Source organism: Corvus brachyrhynchos, unplaced genomic scaffold, assembly GCF_000691975.1.
Source record: "Corvus brachyrhynchos isolate BGI_N302 unplaced genomic scaffold, ASM69197v1 scaffold633, whole genome shotgun sequence".
Classification (NCBI taxonomy): Eukaryota; Metazoa; Chordata; class Aves; order Passeriformes; family Corvidae; genus Corvus; species Corvus brachyrhynchos.
In genome coordinates, this window is record NW_008237435.1 from 330,885 (window position 1) to 344,953 (window position 14,069).

At 36.5% G+C, this 14,069-nt stretch overlaps 1 protein-coding gene across 1 annotated transcript in view; it reads right to left on the reverse strand.

The window, feature by feature from the left end:
* HNF4G (hepatocyte nuclear factor 4 gamma) overlaps positions 1–14,069 on the reverse strand; it is a 39,611-nt gene that overhangs the window by 17,349 nt on the left and 8,193 nt on the right. Inside the window, 2 exon segments of the mRNA XM_017731208.1 lie at positions 1–84; positions 2,424–2,592. The exon segment at positions 1–84 is cut by the window's left edge and continues 10 nt beyond it. Of these exon segments, the coding sequence (XP_017586697.1) occupies positions 1–84; positions 2,424–2,569 (230 nt within the window). The 5' untranslated portion in view covers positions 2,570–2,592.

A 14,069-nucleotide genomic window follows, 5' to 3' on the forward strand; every position in this document is an offset into this window, starting at 1 on the left:
ATTCCTGCTCGAAAACACTTTTTTAAACGACAATATCTGCATTGATTCCTTTTGTCCTTGTCAACAATACACTGTCGGTTGAATCTATCAGAGACAAGAAAAGGCAAATGTATAAAGCATTAATAAAGTAGGACCCTGATTACAAAGAAGCAAACCAACTAATCTGTCCTGTCAGAATAATTTCTATAACCACAGACTCTCTTCTTCAGTTGCACTGATTATTCTTCTTTATTAATCAGTTTTGAGAGCTGTTTCGTACCTGCTCATTTTCTAGGAATATATGCATGTGTACAAACGTGTATGCATTGGAACAGGTAAGTGTGGAAAATTTTGTAGTTATGTACATCATTTACACCTCAACTGATTTCTGAGGTATATCAGTAACTGGCTGCATCAAATGGTGGTGGAGGAAAAAAAGAAGAAAAACTGCAAATAGAAAAAGGAAAGCACAATCAAGGAAAAAGCCAAGTGTTGCTGCCATGGAGGAGCCCCTTAGCTGCAAAACCATTACCCTTGTCTGGCAGTGTTTACTCCTTCTGGGAGATAACAATGAACAAGCTGCATGTTTTATCACTACAGGTGGCAACCTAAACAGGAAATGAGAGGAACCAACACAATGAAATAAAGGCTTGAGGAAATACACGGAGCATGACACTGCAAGGTGGCTTACCCAGGCTATTGTGCACATCTACAGGTGTGCCTAAAGTGAATGCAGATGAGCCATTTGCCCCTCTCCCTGTCTAGGTCTGCCTTTTCTTCTTTTCATGTGTTTGTTAGATAAACAGACTCTGAAAAAGCAGAGCTCTTCCTGAAATCACTTGTGTCAGCTCTTGACACACCACTTTAGGGGTATGCCTATGCTATATCACTGTGCTATGCCTGTAAGGGAGAGGCTTCCTTATAAGAGTATTACACAACCAAGGAAGAGTGAAGGAAACAACATTTCCAGTAACAAGCCATTCTTAGAAATGTTTTCTCGTTACCCCATACAATGGCACAAGGGACAGAGAATGGGGGCTACAGCCAGTTCACCACATGTTGTCTCTGCTGCTACTTCCTCCTCATGGGGGGGACTCCTCACATTCTTCACCTGCTCCATTGTCAGGCCCCTCAAAACAGAGACAGTTCTCCATGAACTTCTCCAATGTTAGTCCTTCCCATGGGCTTCTTCATGAACTGCCCCAGCATGGTTGCTTTCCACAGTGTGCAGTCCTTTAGGATTGGGCTGCTCCAGCAATGGGTCCCCTGCAGGGTCAAAAGCCCTGCCAGAAAACCTGCTCCAGTGTGGGCTCCTCCTTCCATGGGGCCATAGGTGTGGCCAGGAGCCTGATGCTGCAGAGTCTTCTCATGGGGTCACAGCCTTCTTTCAGGCATCCACCGTCTCCAGCAGGAGGTCCTCCATGGGCTGCAGGTGGATATCTGCTCTGCTGTGAATTTCCATGCATTTCACGAGGACAGCTGCCTCACCATGGTCTGTACCATGGGCTGCAGGAGAATCTTTGCTCCAGCACCTAGAGCACCTTCTCCCCCTCCTTCTCCACTGAACTTGGTGTCTGCAGAGCTGTTCCTGTATCACGTTCTCACTCCTCTCTTCTCTAGCTACATTTTGTTTCTGCACAATGATTTTTTTTTTTCTTCTTAAATACATTATCCCAGAGGTACTACCACCATTGCTGATAGGCTCAGCTTTGCCCGTCTTGGAGTTGGCTGGCACTGGCTTCACCAGATGCTGGGGACACTTCTGACAGCTTCTCACAGAATCCACTTTTGTAGCCCCATCGCTACCAAAATCTTGACTTAAAAATCCAATATAGCCTTTCAGTGATTTGTTTAAACTCATTGAGTTTTCCATATGTTCTGCTCATGGCTCAAAATGGACAGTTTATGGACCTGAGCTTGCACAGAAAATTTCATCAAAAATTATGCAGGGTGATATTTTGGGCACCATTCGGAAAGTAACAGGTTGTCATTCAGACTGACGGGGGCAAATGGCTGCTCAAAAAGACCTGTGTGTCACACCAAGTGGGAATATGTGCAGAGGTGTTTGTATGGCCCTTAAAACAAGACTCATAAATCTTAGACTTACTATTCAAAAACAACCTTCAAAAGGAAAGAATTTTTGAAAACAGTTAAGAATTACAGTTTTCACATTGCAGTGAAAATATGAGCATTTTTCCTTTTTTTTTTCAGGAAATGACCTTTGTAATCATAAATAAAAGAGTGAAACAGCTTCTGAGTGATGTAATGATATCAACAACATCAACAAGTATCTGGAATATAGTCTGGAGTGTGTAATATCAAGTAGCATTCCTTAAGAAAAAGCTGAAAATACCCCAACATAATTTGAAAATTCTGATAAGGTCTGAATACAATTTTTCCTTAAATTCATTAATTTAGTGCCTCTAGATGATCTTTTGAAATACCTGCATGTATAGACGTGGTTTTTCCTTATGCTACGTCTAAAAAATCCCTTGCATCCATCACAGCTGGAAGCACCATAATGTTTTCCGGTCGCTCGGTCTCCACATATTGCACAGAGACTACTGACCCCGTTGTCAGCAGCATTCATGTTGACAGCTTCTCCTGAACTGTCTGACAAGAGACAAGAACATACACAGTTATGGACAAAACTTCCAACAACAACCTCATGCGCAAGTTGTACCTAAATAGAGGTTTTTTCTGGCCTTTTCTCTTAATTGCCACTTAACAATTTATACAGCATGACCTATCTGATTACGTCTGGTTCTTACTGACGTGAACACTTTCAAAATGATAGAGATGTTAAAAGAATTTATGAAGTTCAAAACAACAAATAATTGTGTTCTAAACTCCTTTCAGCTGAAGGGTTAAAAATTAAAGTGCACTTCTTCATTTATAATTACACATACATTCCTACTAAAGGAATACTGAAAGATTCCTGAAGTTCCTGAAGAGGAACTTTGGCACAAAGCGGTGTTAACTGGTAAAGATCTCTTGTATCAGTTCTCATACAAGCTGGCAATAGCCGGTAACTCTCATACAAAGGTTTGTGACATTAAACAAAGAAACAAAAAAGGGGTTTTGCACAACTTAATTTAAAAAACCCCAAACAAAAATGCATGCTAAGAGTCTGTTATTTCCTCAAATATATTTTTGACAGGAACGCTGGTGCAGTCTCTCCTTGCACAGAATATTAGCTATGTGATTAACAATTAGTTACTGAATATGGTAAACACTACTGAATAAGTTCACCTGAAAGCAAACCAGTTATATTTATACTTTGAGTCACAATGTTAGCAGACATGTTCAAAACAACAACTGCAAAATAGCTTTTTGTTTTGCTTCTGGTTTAAATGAAAGGAAAATATGCCCTAAGCATTTGTAGCTGTTTTTTCCAAGAGAAAGAAAGATTGCTACATTAATTAGATATGCAAACAGATTCAAAAGTCAAGTACATGAGGTCATGAACAGTGTACAGGATGAAGAGTAAAACTGTTAATATATATATATTATTCATATTATATAGATCCAACTGAAATGTATAACATAAATACATTATAAAATTTTCATTGTGTCTGGCAGAGCTTAAAAGTTAAAGAGTTCTTTAGATACAGAGAGAAGCAACCTTTCTGTTTTGTTTTGGTTTACAGAGCTGTAACTGATAGGAATTACATTAAAAATGATTAAATAAAATGAAATCTTATAAGTAGGAACTCAGTTCTGTAAAGATTTTATTTTAAAATCAGAATTTTCATGACTGGAAAATTATTTTTCAACTAGGTTACAGAATTGTTTTAGAAAAATATAAGACTTTTCTTTTGTGGTTTTCTAACTTTGCATCATACAGCAGAATAATTAAAAATACAGTATTTGAATGTTATGATGAAAAATTTCACAGCAATGTAAGTTGTGCATATAAATACAAGGACATAATTATTTTCCTTGGTGTTATTCTGAAACAAAATGTCTGGAAAATTGACCTGATGTTGAAAAATTCTTTGATTTCAATAGAACTGTGTAATCTGCCTGAATGTGGCTTGTTAAAGTTCTCTAAATGCTCCCAATTAATTTAGACAGCTAGAAAAGATACACAGGAAGGTTCATAAGTTGTGCATATAAATACAAGGACATATTTATTTTCTTTGGTGTTATTCTGAAACAAAATGTCTGGAAAATTGACCTGATGTTGAAAAATTCTTTGATTTCAATAGAACTGTGTAATCTGCCTGAATGTGGCTTGTTAAAGTTCTCTAAATGCTCCCAATTAATTTAGACAGCTAGAAAAGATACACAGGAAGGTTCATAAGTGGCAGCTTTCAGTTCCAGACTAGCACTGTAACAAGACAATGTATTTATAAATGCTGTAAGAAAATATTTAGGCTAAACTCTAAACAAACTCTAAACATAAGAAGGCTGTACCTGATAACTAATAATTATCAAGCTAATCACTTACAGTGATAATTTAACCAGCTCTATCGCCAGCACATAATGCAACCAAGCACAATCTCCCTAATCTGGCTTCCCATTTTATTTAACATTAACAGATCCAAAAGGGTGCTATTCAGCAAAAAACAAATGACCAATGAAATACCCATATTAGAACAAAAAGCAGAGAAATCATCTAAAGTTATATAATCATTGTTGATAGCTTCAAATTCAGTTAGGGCATAAAGTTCTGTTTTTCCTTCCTAAATCAATAACCAAATCTACTCTTCTATTTACTAAGCTTGCTGTAATGCAACATCAGAAATTCAGATAAAACTTAAAGCCCAACAATGAAACCTTAATTAGTTTCTATATGGCAGGAATATGTGGAAATTCAGGTGCTAAATATTTTTCCTGCAAATCACTACATATTGGTTCTGCCTTTTAAAAATACATACTACTATATATCTATGAATTGTTCTTTAAGATACAATAAGCCAACATTTTTAGTGTATTAAAAGATTTGGAAGGCCATTTTTGAGTAGTTTAACTTGCCTGATACTTTTATTCTTTTATTCACTTTTTTTTTTTTTTGGTCAGTACTCAATAGCAGAATGAAATGGCATGCTTTCTATTTCAAGCATAAATTATTGATACAACTTCTCAAAAATTGCATATAAAAAGTCTGCCTAAAGTGTTACATTAGCCAAATGCAAATACTTTTTCTCAGCAAAACATTGTCCTCTAGAAAGCCAATGTGATTCTTTTTTAATCACTCTTGTTCCTATATACACTTAGCTAGAAAGGTTAGATCAACACTTAAATTAAAAAAATATTGGTCCAACAATTAGAAACTAGGCATCAAGAAACAGTAGCTAATTTTTTTCACAAACCTCTGGATGATTTTGTCCTTTCTTTCTGAAAGTTATATACGAAATATACTTCCATGTCCAAACTGTCAATACTAGTTATTCATTTGTCTTACAGTAAATAAAACAACTGCTGAATAGACCATTTTCTTCCTTTGATTAACTGACTGGTGACAGTACAGCTACTTTATTATATATAACCTCTCTTTTATTTTCCTTAAAGAATTATAATGTTACTAACTTAGAGTCAGCGATGAAGTGTAAGAGAGCAGATTTGTAGTTTGAAAACAACCCCCAAATGCTCCATTAATAAAACATTTAACTAACACCTTATAGCATTACTAAACTTCACTTTTTCTGTTAACTGGCTTGATTTTGCCTCACAGGGCAGAACTCACCATTGCCATTATACAGAATCTGCATAGTTTCAAACTCCAGTGCTGTATATGTCGGATCTAAAGCTTCACTGTAGTTTGCCATTTCCATGTCCAGTATTGGTTCTGAGAGCCTCATCATTGAATGCCAAAGCAGTGGAAAAGCTGTTCAAATGTACAACCTTCCCATTCTGTTTCACAGTGATTGATAATCCAAAGTTAACTATAACTGTGTCACTTACGTGCAGCAATGGGAGGAGCTGGAAAACTGCTTCTGCATGCTGTATTTTACCTGGGTATTTTTTTTCTTTTATGATACAGTGCAACCCTTCTGATAATCTTGGAATGCTTTTTGAAATAATCTTATCAGGAGTTGTATTGGTTCCAGTTCTTGCATGAACCCAAGGACGTGCAGGAAGCTTCCTATCCCTTATTCTTTGCTGCACATTTTGTTGTCAATGTGTGGTAAAACAGTTCTAAACAAACTACTCAGGTTGTTCTGTGTAGAGACTTTAATTTCATATGCCATTCTGCTCTCTCTCTTCAGAACAATAAGGAAATGTGATATGATTATGGACTATCTCAAACTATACCCAAATCACCCACCTTCATATTTTAAAAGACAGCTGTAAAAACCTCCCATTTTACAGCTGGTAGTATTCTTTCCCACTGTCAATGACCTAGCTCTGTAGGCATCCTTAAGCAAGACTTCAAGTCACACAAGCGTGCAGCAAGGCCAGTTCATAAATCCCCTCTATCACACACTGTGCTGCTGCAATGGCTCTGGGCACCGGACCCTCCACACTCTCAGACAGTGGCTTCCTGCTCTAACCCTCTTTCATACAAGATGTGATGGCTGCATGGCATTTCCAAGCACCATTCAGATGCACAGGGGGAAAAGAAATATTAATCACTTTCTCTGTAATGAAGAATCTCCGGGTAGGTCCACAGCTCATCAGTTGGTAGACACGGCATGTACAAACCCAGTTAAAAACCCCCTGTAAAGCTGCTTGAATCTGTGCCAAATATATAGCTGAACAGCAGAATTTCACTTGCTAATCTGGTGCTTTCAAATGTTGGATAGCAGGATTTCAAATGTTATTACTTCTCAATACATTCTTTAAAGAAAGCTACCCCTTACACTGCTGAAAAACAGTTACATAAAGATTACATATACAGGAAAACTGCCCAGTTTATGCCTAATTAACAAGTGCTAGTAACTGTATACACAGCACTGAAATGCATATTTGAATGGAGAAGAGTGTCTGCAGTTGCTGTTCAGTAAAAGTAGCTGTAAAAGGGCACCTGTAGTGGTTTAGTAACATAAACCAACTCCTTGATTAACTAATTAAATAAATAAATATTTTAAAAAGCAATTTGTGACAGACAAGTTACCAATGAAGGAGGAAAATTTACATGAAAAGACCTAGAAAAAAGCCTTTCAAAATTCATACTTCTAATATCCATGTCCCCAGGGTTACCTGAGAATCACAAATCATCCTGTCTCCTTGTGGACATGTAGATGCAGTCTCAGGCCAGTTCTCCTCCTGACTCCAACAGAGCCCAGTAACATAATTATGACAACAGGATTCTTGTATAATTCACAGACCTATCCCTAAACCAAAGCATATTTGCAGTTGTGTTACTGCTTGCACAAATTCTCAGATTTTAGAGGGTCTCCACAGGGGCTGTCCTTTTCAACCTACTGCTATTCCTTTTCCTTTAAACCATTCATCCATTACTGTATTTAATGAGATATCAAAAACTGAAAAAGGTACTTCTTAAAAAGGGCAATCCTATAATTTCATGCATTCATATGAATAGCACATTTATTAACAACTGATATGACTACAAATACTTCCTATACACAACAAAAGACAATACCAAGAAATGGCAATTTTTAAAGATATTTAAGAATATGACTGAAATTTTAGAATATTTACTGTCTAAAATCGCATAAAAAAAAATTACTCAGAAAGTGTCATTTCACAGTACTGAAAGTGTACAAGGTTTCACAGTTTTTAAACACAGCTAATATTTCCTCCTTTTTCTTAAAGAAATATATTAAGATTGATGAAGAGCTATTTTTTGACAGCCAATATTGCTTAGGAAATCACTGTAGTTTCATCATGAGATGGAATAATTTTATACTACCTGATGGCTCAGTTTGAAAAGTTTCTTCTGTAGCAGAATTTGTTGTATTTGCTACAACCATTTGTTGTGTTTGTATAGTATTTGCTATAAAACTAATTACTAGTTACGTAAAAATTGATTCATTGCCTTAAGATGCTAATTAGCAAAATATAAAAATGCTTACAGGTTAACTAGAATTCTCTTTTGTTCTTCAGTGTACACTTTCTGATAAGATTTTCTATAAATATTATCTGGGTTTTAATACCAAAATTGTATGCTTGCAAACATATCCATTGCATATTTTTTTAATTCAAAATGCCAGTTCTGAAAACATTCTGGCATACAAGTAAATTTAAAATAAGGGAATGGATGGAAGATGGAAGATATCAAGTATGACATGATCAAATCCTGCTATTCCCTCTGCTATTAGAAGAACTTCTTCAATGCTGCCAAAACAGGTCCCTTAGTGACTGCTAAAGAGAGGGAATGAATTGACCCTTCATACTTCTGTCATATAAAAACTTATTTCAATTGATTTTTTAATATGGAAAAATGTACGCTACAGGAAAGATATTCTTTATACTATTTTTTCATGTTTTGCTAAGGAAACTTCTTACAGTCAAATCTTGCACTCATAAAAATGTGCTTTCTGGGGGATTTTTTGGCATCATGAAGTACATCATGAACAATTAATGTATACTAAATCACTATGGTAAAATATTAATATGTTCTCTTTCAGCCTTATGTGGATTAGAATGCAGTCCTGGAATTAGAGCAGTCGACGAAAGAAGCTAATGATGAACAGCTTTTGGTCTTATGTCAGTCCAAGCTTTATACTGTTCACTACTATTCAGACTCCCACACAGCAGATTTCTTTTCATATTGGACACCTGCACTGTTCTTCAAATGCTGAATGACACCGCAGCTTGTAGTATAAAATGTTCTAAGTGAAGTCATCTACTACTGACAGCCAAGAAATATCAGCCTAAGGTAAGCAAAAGTTTTGAAACTGTGTAATTAGTCAAACTGCTAAGCACTTCTTTGAGATAAGTGATAATGTAAATTTGAGTAAGAAATAATTTCTCAAAGTAAATTTACCAGTAATTGTGAAAAGAAAGCTACACAATAATGGTTTTGTTCATGTGGTTTTCTTGCTTTTTTTCTTTAAATCTGATGACCTCAGGATCACATACAGATCCTAGCATTCCTATCTTATCTTTAAAACTATTAACTCTGTTAATTGTTCAGCTCTCCATATTAAATGCAATCATTCTTTCTGACTGGGGTATAAAATACAGCACAACCTACTAAAATCAAGGTTCTTTCCATAAAAGGCTTCCTGAAAATAAAAACAAATCTGAAACTACTATCACCACTGAAACAGTTTTGGTTTTCTTTTTTTTATTTTTTTTTAAATAAATAGTAATATGTCCCTTTATCTTTCCAGCTTAGTAAGAAATGTAGGTTGCCAGAATAAAGTGTTAATTCAAAGGAATATTTTTCTTGTTTCCCATATATTCTGGGTAAGAACACACCTTCGCTCTATTTCCTGCTTTGCAAGTACAGTGAATTGTGGCACACATACTTGGAAGGCATCCTGCTTTTGTCAATAACCTGTCATATTTATCCAGCATGCTGGCAAAACACACATTTTGATCTGTTTCTCCTCTTGATGGCTGGCACATGTAGGACAGGATATGCATGGAGTCCATGCTAACAAACCCCAAAGAAACCATATGAGCTGAGCCAGAATGTTTCCTTACTACAGTGAACTCAAAGAGACCAGCAAGCGAGACAGTTTATTTGCCAAAAGCTTGCTACCTAGGAAGCAGTGTGAAAATTTCTGCACACCCATGGGCAATCTCATCTTTGGCTTACAAAGATACGCGCCCATGTAATACCACAGACTGTGCTTCCCTCTGCTAGAACACACCCTCAGTGCCAGGGAGAACACTGCTAGTCACCATCACATCAGCTCTGCTGACACCCACCCCCAAGTGCTTCATAAATGGTCCATGAGTAATGACTGGGAAATGTTTGCTGGTATTGTATATGTGTTTGTCATGGAAATGTTTGTAACACTGTGGCATTATTTTATTTGGTAGAGATTGCTGGCTTTTTGTTTTTTAAATGAATAAAAATGTTAGAGTTGGAGCAGATCTAAAAATCCGTGATAAAGTATAAATGTGTATTAAAGTATAAATGTGTATTACCAAGCTTCTTCAAAAAGAAATAAATAGCCTTTTTACTTAACACCTAAATAACATGATGGCAACATGGCTACAGTCCTCTACAACTCTAAGATGTTGCAGCAAGGCTTGTAATGTTGTGCCCTCCTCCTCTCCCCGGCCCTCAAAAAATTTCAGAGCCAAACAAGGACAAAGTTGCCTTTGAGCTGGTTAATGTGAAAGGATTTTTCAGAACACTTTTTGAATCATGAGAATAAACATATAGCACAACTGCTTCCACTAAGGTGACCAAAGGCATGGTCTCATACTCCTCAAACCCAGCACCAACTATCACCTTCAACAAATAAATTTATGGCACTTAGACTTTTGACTTTGTCCTAAAAATTATAGTGATTAAATAAAACACTAGAAAAGCAAAGTCAGTACCAGAATTGAGTAACAGCTTTTCACAGCACACTTATTAGGGAAGGTGGTAAGATTGGCTGCAACAAATCATGCCAGGTGAAACCAAAGTACAGAACTTTGTGGGAAATCTAGGCTAAGCCTGTTTTCATTACTCACATTTTCAGACACTTAGACCACCCCAGGCATTCTATAGAAAGGAGATTCTTGCACATATTGAATTTGCCTCTTTTTTTCAGTTAAATTGGTCATTCATTATGTTGAGCTCTGCTCTAACACACAGCACATATAGCTTTCTTTCATAAGTTATGTTGAGGGTTGTGTTTGGGTTTTTTTTCATTTTGGCATAACAGGGAACAGACAATTATTGTGAGGTCTGATTGTCTTCATATTTATGTTTTTGGCTTAAAAAAGTATTCGTCTTTCAGAACAACCAGCTACAACTTCAATGGTCATGAATGTGAATGAATATAAAAAACAAAGAACATGCCTGGTGTCTGACTTGTCAAATACTACGGACCCACCCTACAGCACTCTTTAAAACTTGAAATAATCCCAAAATAGTTATGAAGACATCAATGAGTAGTCTACACCAGAGTTTCAAAGCTGAGTAAGAGATCTAGTACTCCAAATCCTATGAAGTGCAATTTACAATTTTAATCTTGCATCCACCTCAGTATTTGCCCTGTCAGTAGCTGAGGGGAAATGTCAAAGGAATATGAAAGCTCTAAAATATTTTTAGCCTGAAGAATAGCTGCTGCAGTATAATTTTAAGTATAATTTACACTTGCTGAGGATATATCTTGCTTTCAGATTCTCCCTCTCTATTCCAAATATAATTCTCTCCATCTTATTCTAAAAGGTTAAATGATTTATTTATTCACTTTATATACCACAGTGTCATTGAGGGGATATGCTACTAGGATAGCAACAGTAATATAATGGTATCATATGCAAAGAGATGTTACATCAACTCTTAAGGTGAAGGTAGACAAAGCTATCTGGTTTATCTGGTTTTATTTATCACTTACACATGCACACATACATCAGTGAGTGACCTGGGTAGCATCTCACAAAGTATAAGATACATTGCAGTTCACAAACCCTTAGCTGTATTCTCTCTTTAACAGAAAGGCGTTCTGATGATGATTCTCACATTGTATTCACCCACAATCTTTGCAGAGCAAAATTATTAAGGCAGTATCTTCTTCATTTTGCAGATGTCCCATGCTACTGTTTGTCAATGGTTTAGTGAAACCCATGGTGTCTCTGTGACAGCCTTTCAGCAAATAATACCACCAGTAGGAAATATTCAAGGAAAAGCCATCTCATAGCCAAGAGGTCAAACATGGACCACTGCATACAGGGCATCAATAAATGTCAACAGCTAGCTGCACAACTGCACTGAGGGAGAGCATTGTGTCAGGGTGATGGAAGGGTCAAGGCCGCGATGGTGCCAGTTGAAGTAGCACATTTCTACAGGAAGATTTAGAAGGATGAGTAATGGTGAAGTGGAAGCTTGAAGACAGTCATTCAAAAAGGAGGCTGAGGGGTGCCCTCATTCCTCTCTACAGCTTTCTGAAGACAGGAAGTGGAGAAGGAGGGAGATTCTGATCTCTTCTCCCTTATATCCAGAGATAGGCTGAATGGGAATGGTTCAAAACTATTTCAGGGGAGGTTTAGACTGAACATTAGGATAAATTTTTTTACCAGAGAGTGGTTGAACATGGAAGATTTCCTAGAGAGGTGATCAGTGCCTCAAGCCCGACAGTGTCTAAGAGGCATTTGGACAATGCTCACCAAGGCTTTAATTTGATCAACAATGATTTGGTCAGGCAGTTGGACTAGATGGTTGCTTCAAGTCCCTTTCAACTGGAACAGTCTATTCTATTCAAATCTCATCTAGTCTAGTGTATCCTAATATCTCCTATTCAGTCAGAACACAGTATGCCAGATGCAAGGTTTAGGCGGCAAAGACTGAGGACACAGAAGAGTTATATTCCTTTAGCCACTCCAGGAGGATGTCCACAGTAGACTGCAAGGCATGTAGATATCAAATGCTTTGCAGATTTAAAGTCTTTCTTTATGTACACATACATTTATACTCATGTACGTACACACAGGAATTTACTGTCAGTGCTTTTGTGATAGCTGAATTTGCCTCTTGAATTATCACTGAGTATACCTACAAAAATTAATCTGACAGGGTGAAGCTCTCCCTTCTACATACTGAATCTTAGTAATTCTTCACATTGTATTCTCCATGTCCAGACGCTCTCCGTGAACTAACAGCAAATTTGTATTTTGCCAGTTCAGTCCATTTCTGTGCTCACTTTGTGTCCAGATTAACAGTAGATTTGCTAACCCTATCTAAGGTTAGCAGGCACTATTAGAAAATTGTGCATATTTATGGAGAGAAAGAATAAAAACCAGTATACTTTTGCTTTTTACATTGCAACAGATTAGGTTTATTGTTAGGTATGTGAAATACTATTAGGTAGACTTTAGTACTTAATATTTCTGTTTTAACTTAATGTTCTTTAGTTCATTTTATTCTTGAAAACTCTCTATAGCCATGAAGTGTTGATCATTTAGAGTGCTTAAAGGATTTTTGTAGCATAGAATTTTGTGGTGAGAATTGCTGAGGTACAGTTAAATGACTGGATACACTTGTTAATTATTTGCTTAAATTAGGTAACTTATTATTTTCTGCTACACACAGGAAAATTAATCAGAGAGTTGTCCTGGAGAGCAGAGTGAAATGAGAAGAAAAGAGAAAAGAGTTCAGGCATAAGATAAAACCAAACCATCATGCTATTGATAAGCAAGACTAAGCACTCCTGTTCAGTCATCCCCAGGTGATTAGTAATTTTTTAATAAGCCTTCTTGGCAGGTTTTATGCAAACTTGCATCGTAAACAATGTTTTATATAGCCAGTTAGATAAAATTTACTTACAATTTACCCACAGTTATCTTAGAAATACCACATAATGAGATTTTTTTTCCACAGATAAACACCCTTGCCTTTGCCATACACAATAAAAGAGTTCAAAAAAAGGTTAACCAGTATCAAGGCAAGGTTTGTTTGGTATTCTTTTTTTTTAACTTGCCTGGATCTTTCTCTTCTTTGTGATCAATTAATCATAGCAAGTCTTCTAATTCCAATATTCTATCCCCTGCTGAATGAGTTATGTACTCTACATAACATTTCAAAACAAACTCAGTACACTTCTGCCCGTGCTAGTGACTATATAACTCTTGGTCCTACGTAAAAAGCTAATTAAATAACTGAATAGTTAGGCAAGTGCCATTATTTTCAGTTACACTGTCTAAAATTAAAATTTTTAACTAGAGCCTAAGCTGACTCATCACATTCCTGCAGAAAGAATGCTGGGTCAACACACTCAGTTTAACTCTTCCAAGACACTAGCATGGTTATCCTTAGCTTAAAAACTTCTCTAATTGCTATTATTACAAAAATGAATTAATGAGAAGTTCAGAGCATACTAAAGACAGTTTAATATGCTCTGAACATCAGTTTAGAGTGAAAGTATGACAAATGAACAAACACTTCAAATACTCCCTGAACAAAGGAACAATGAGAAAGCATAAAGGCATTGCCATGGTTTAGCATAGTTTGGGGTTTTAGTTAAAGAGGGCTCCATCAGCCACGGAAGTGATTCTCTTGCAAAGAGGTG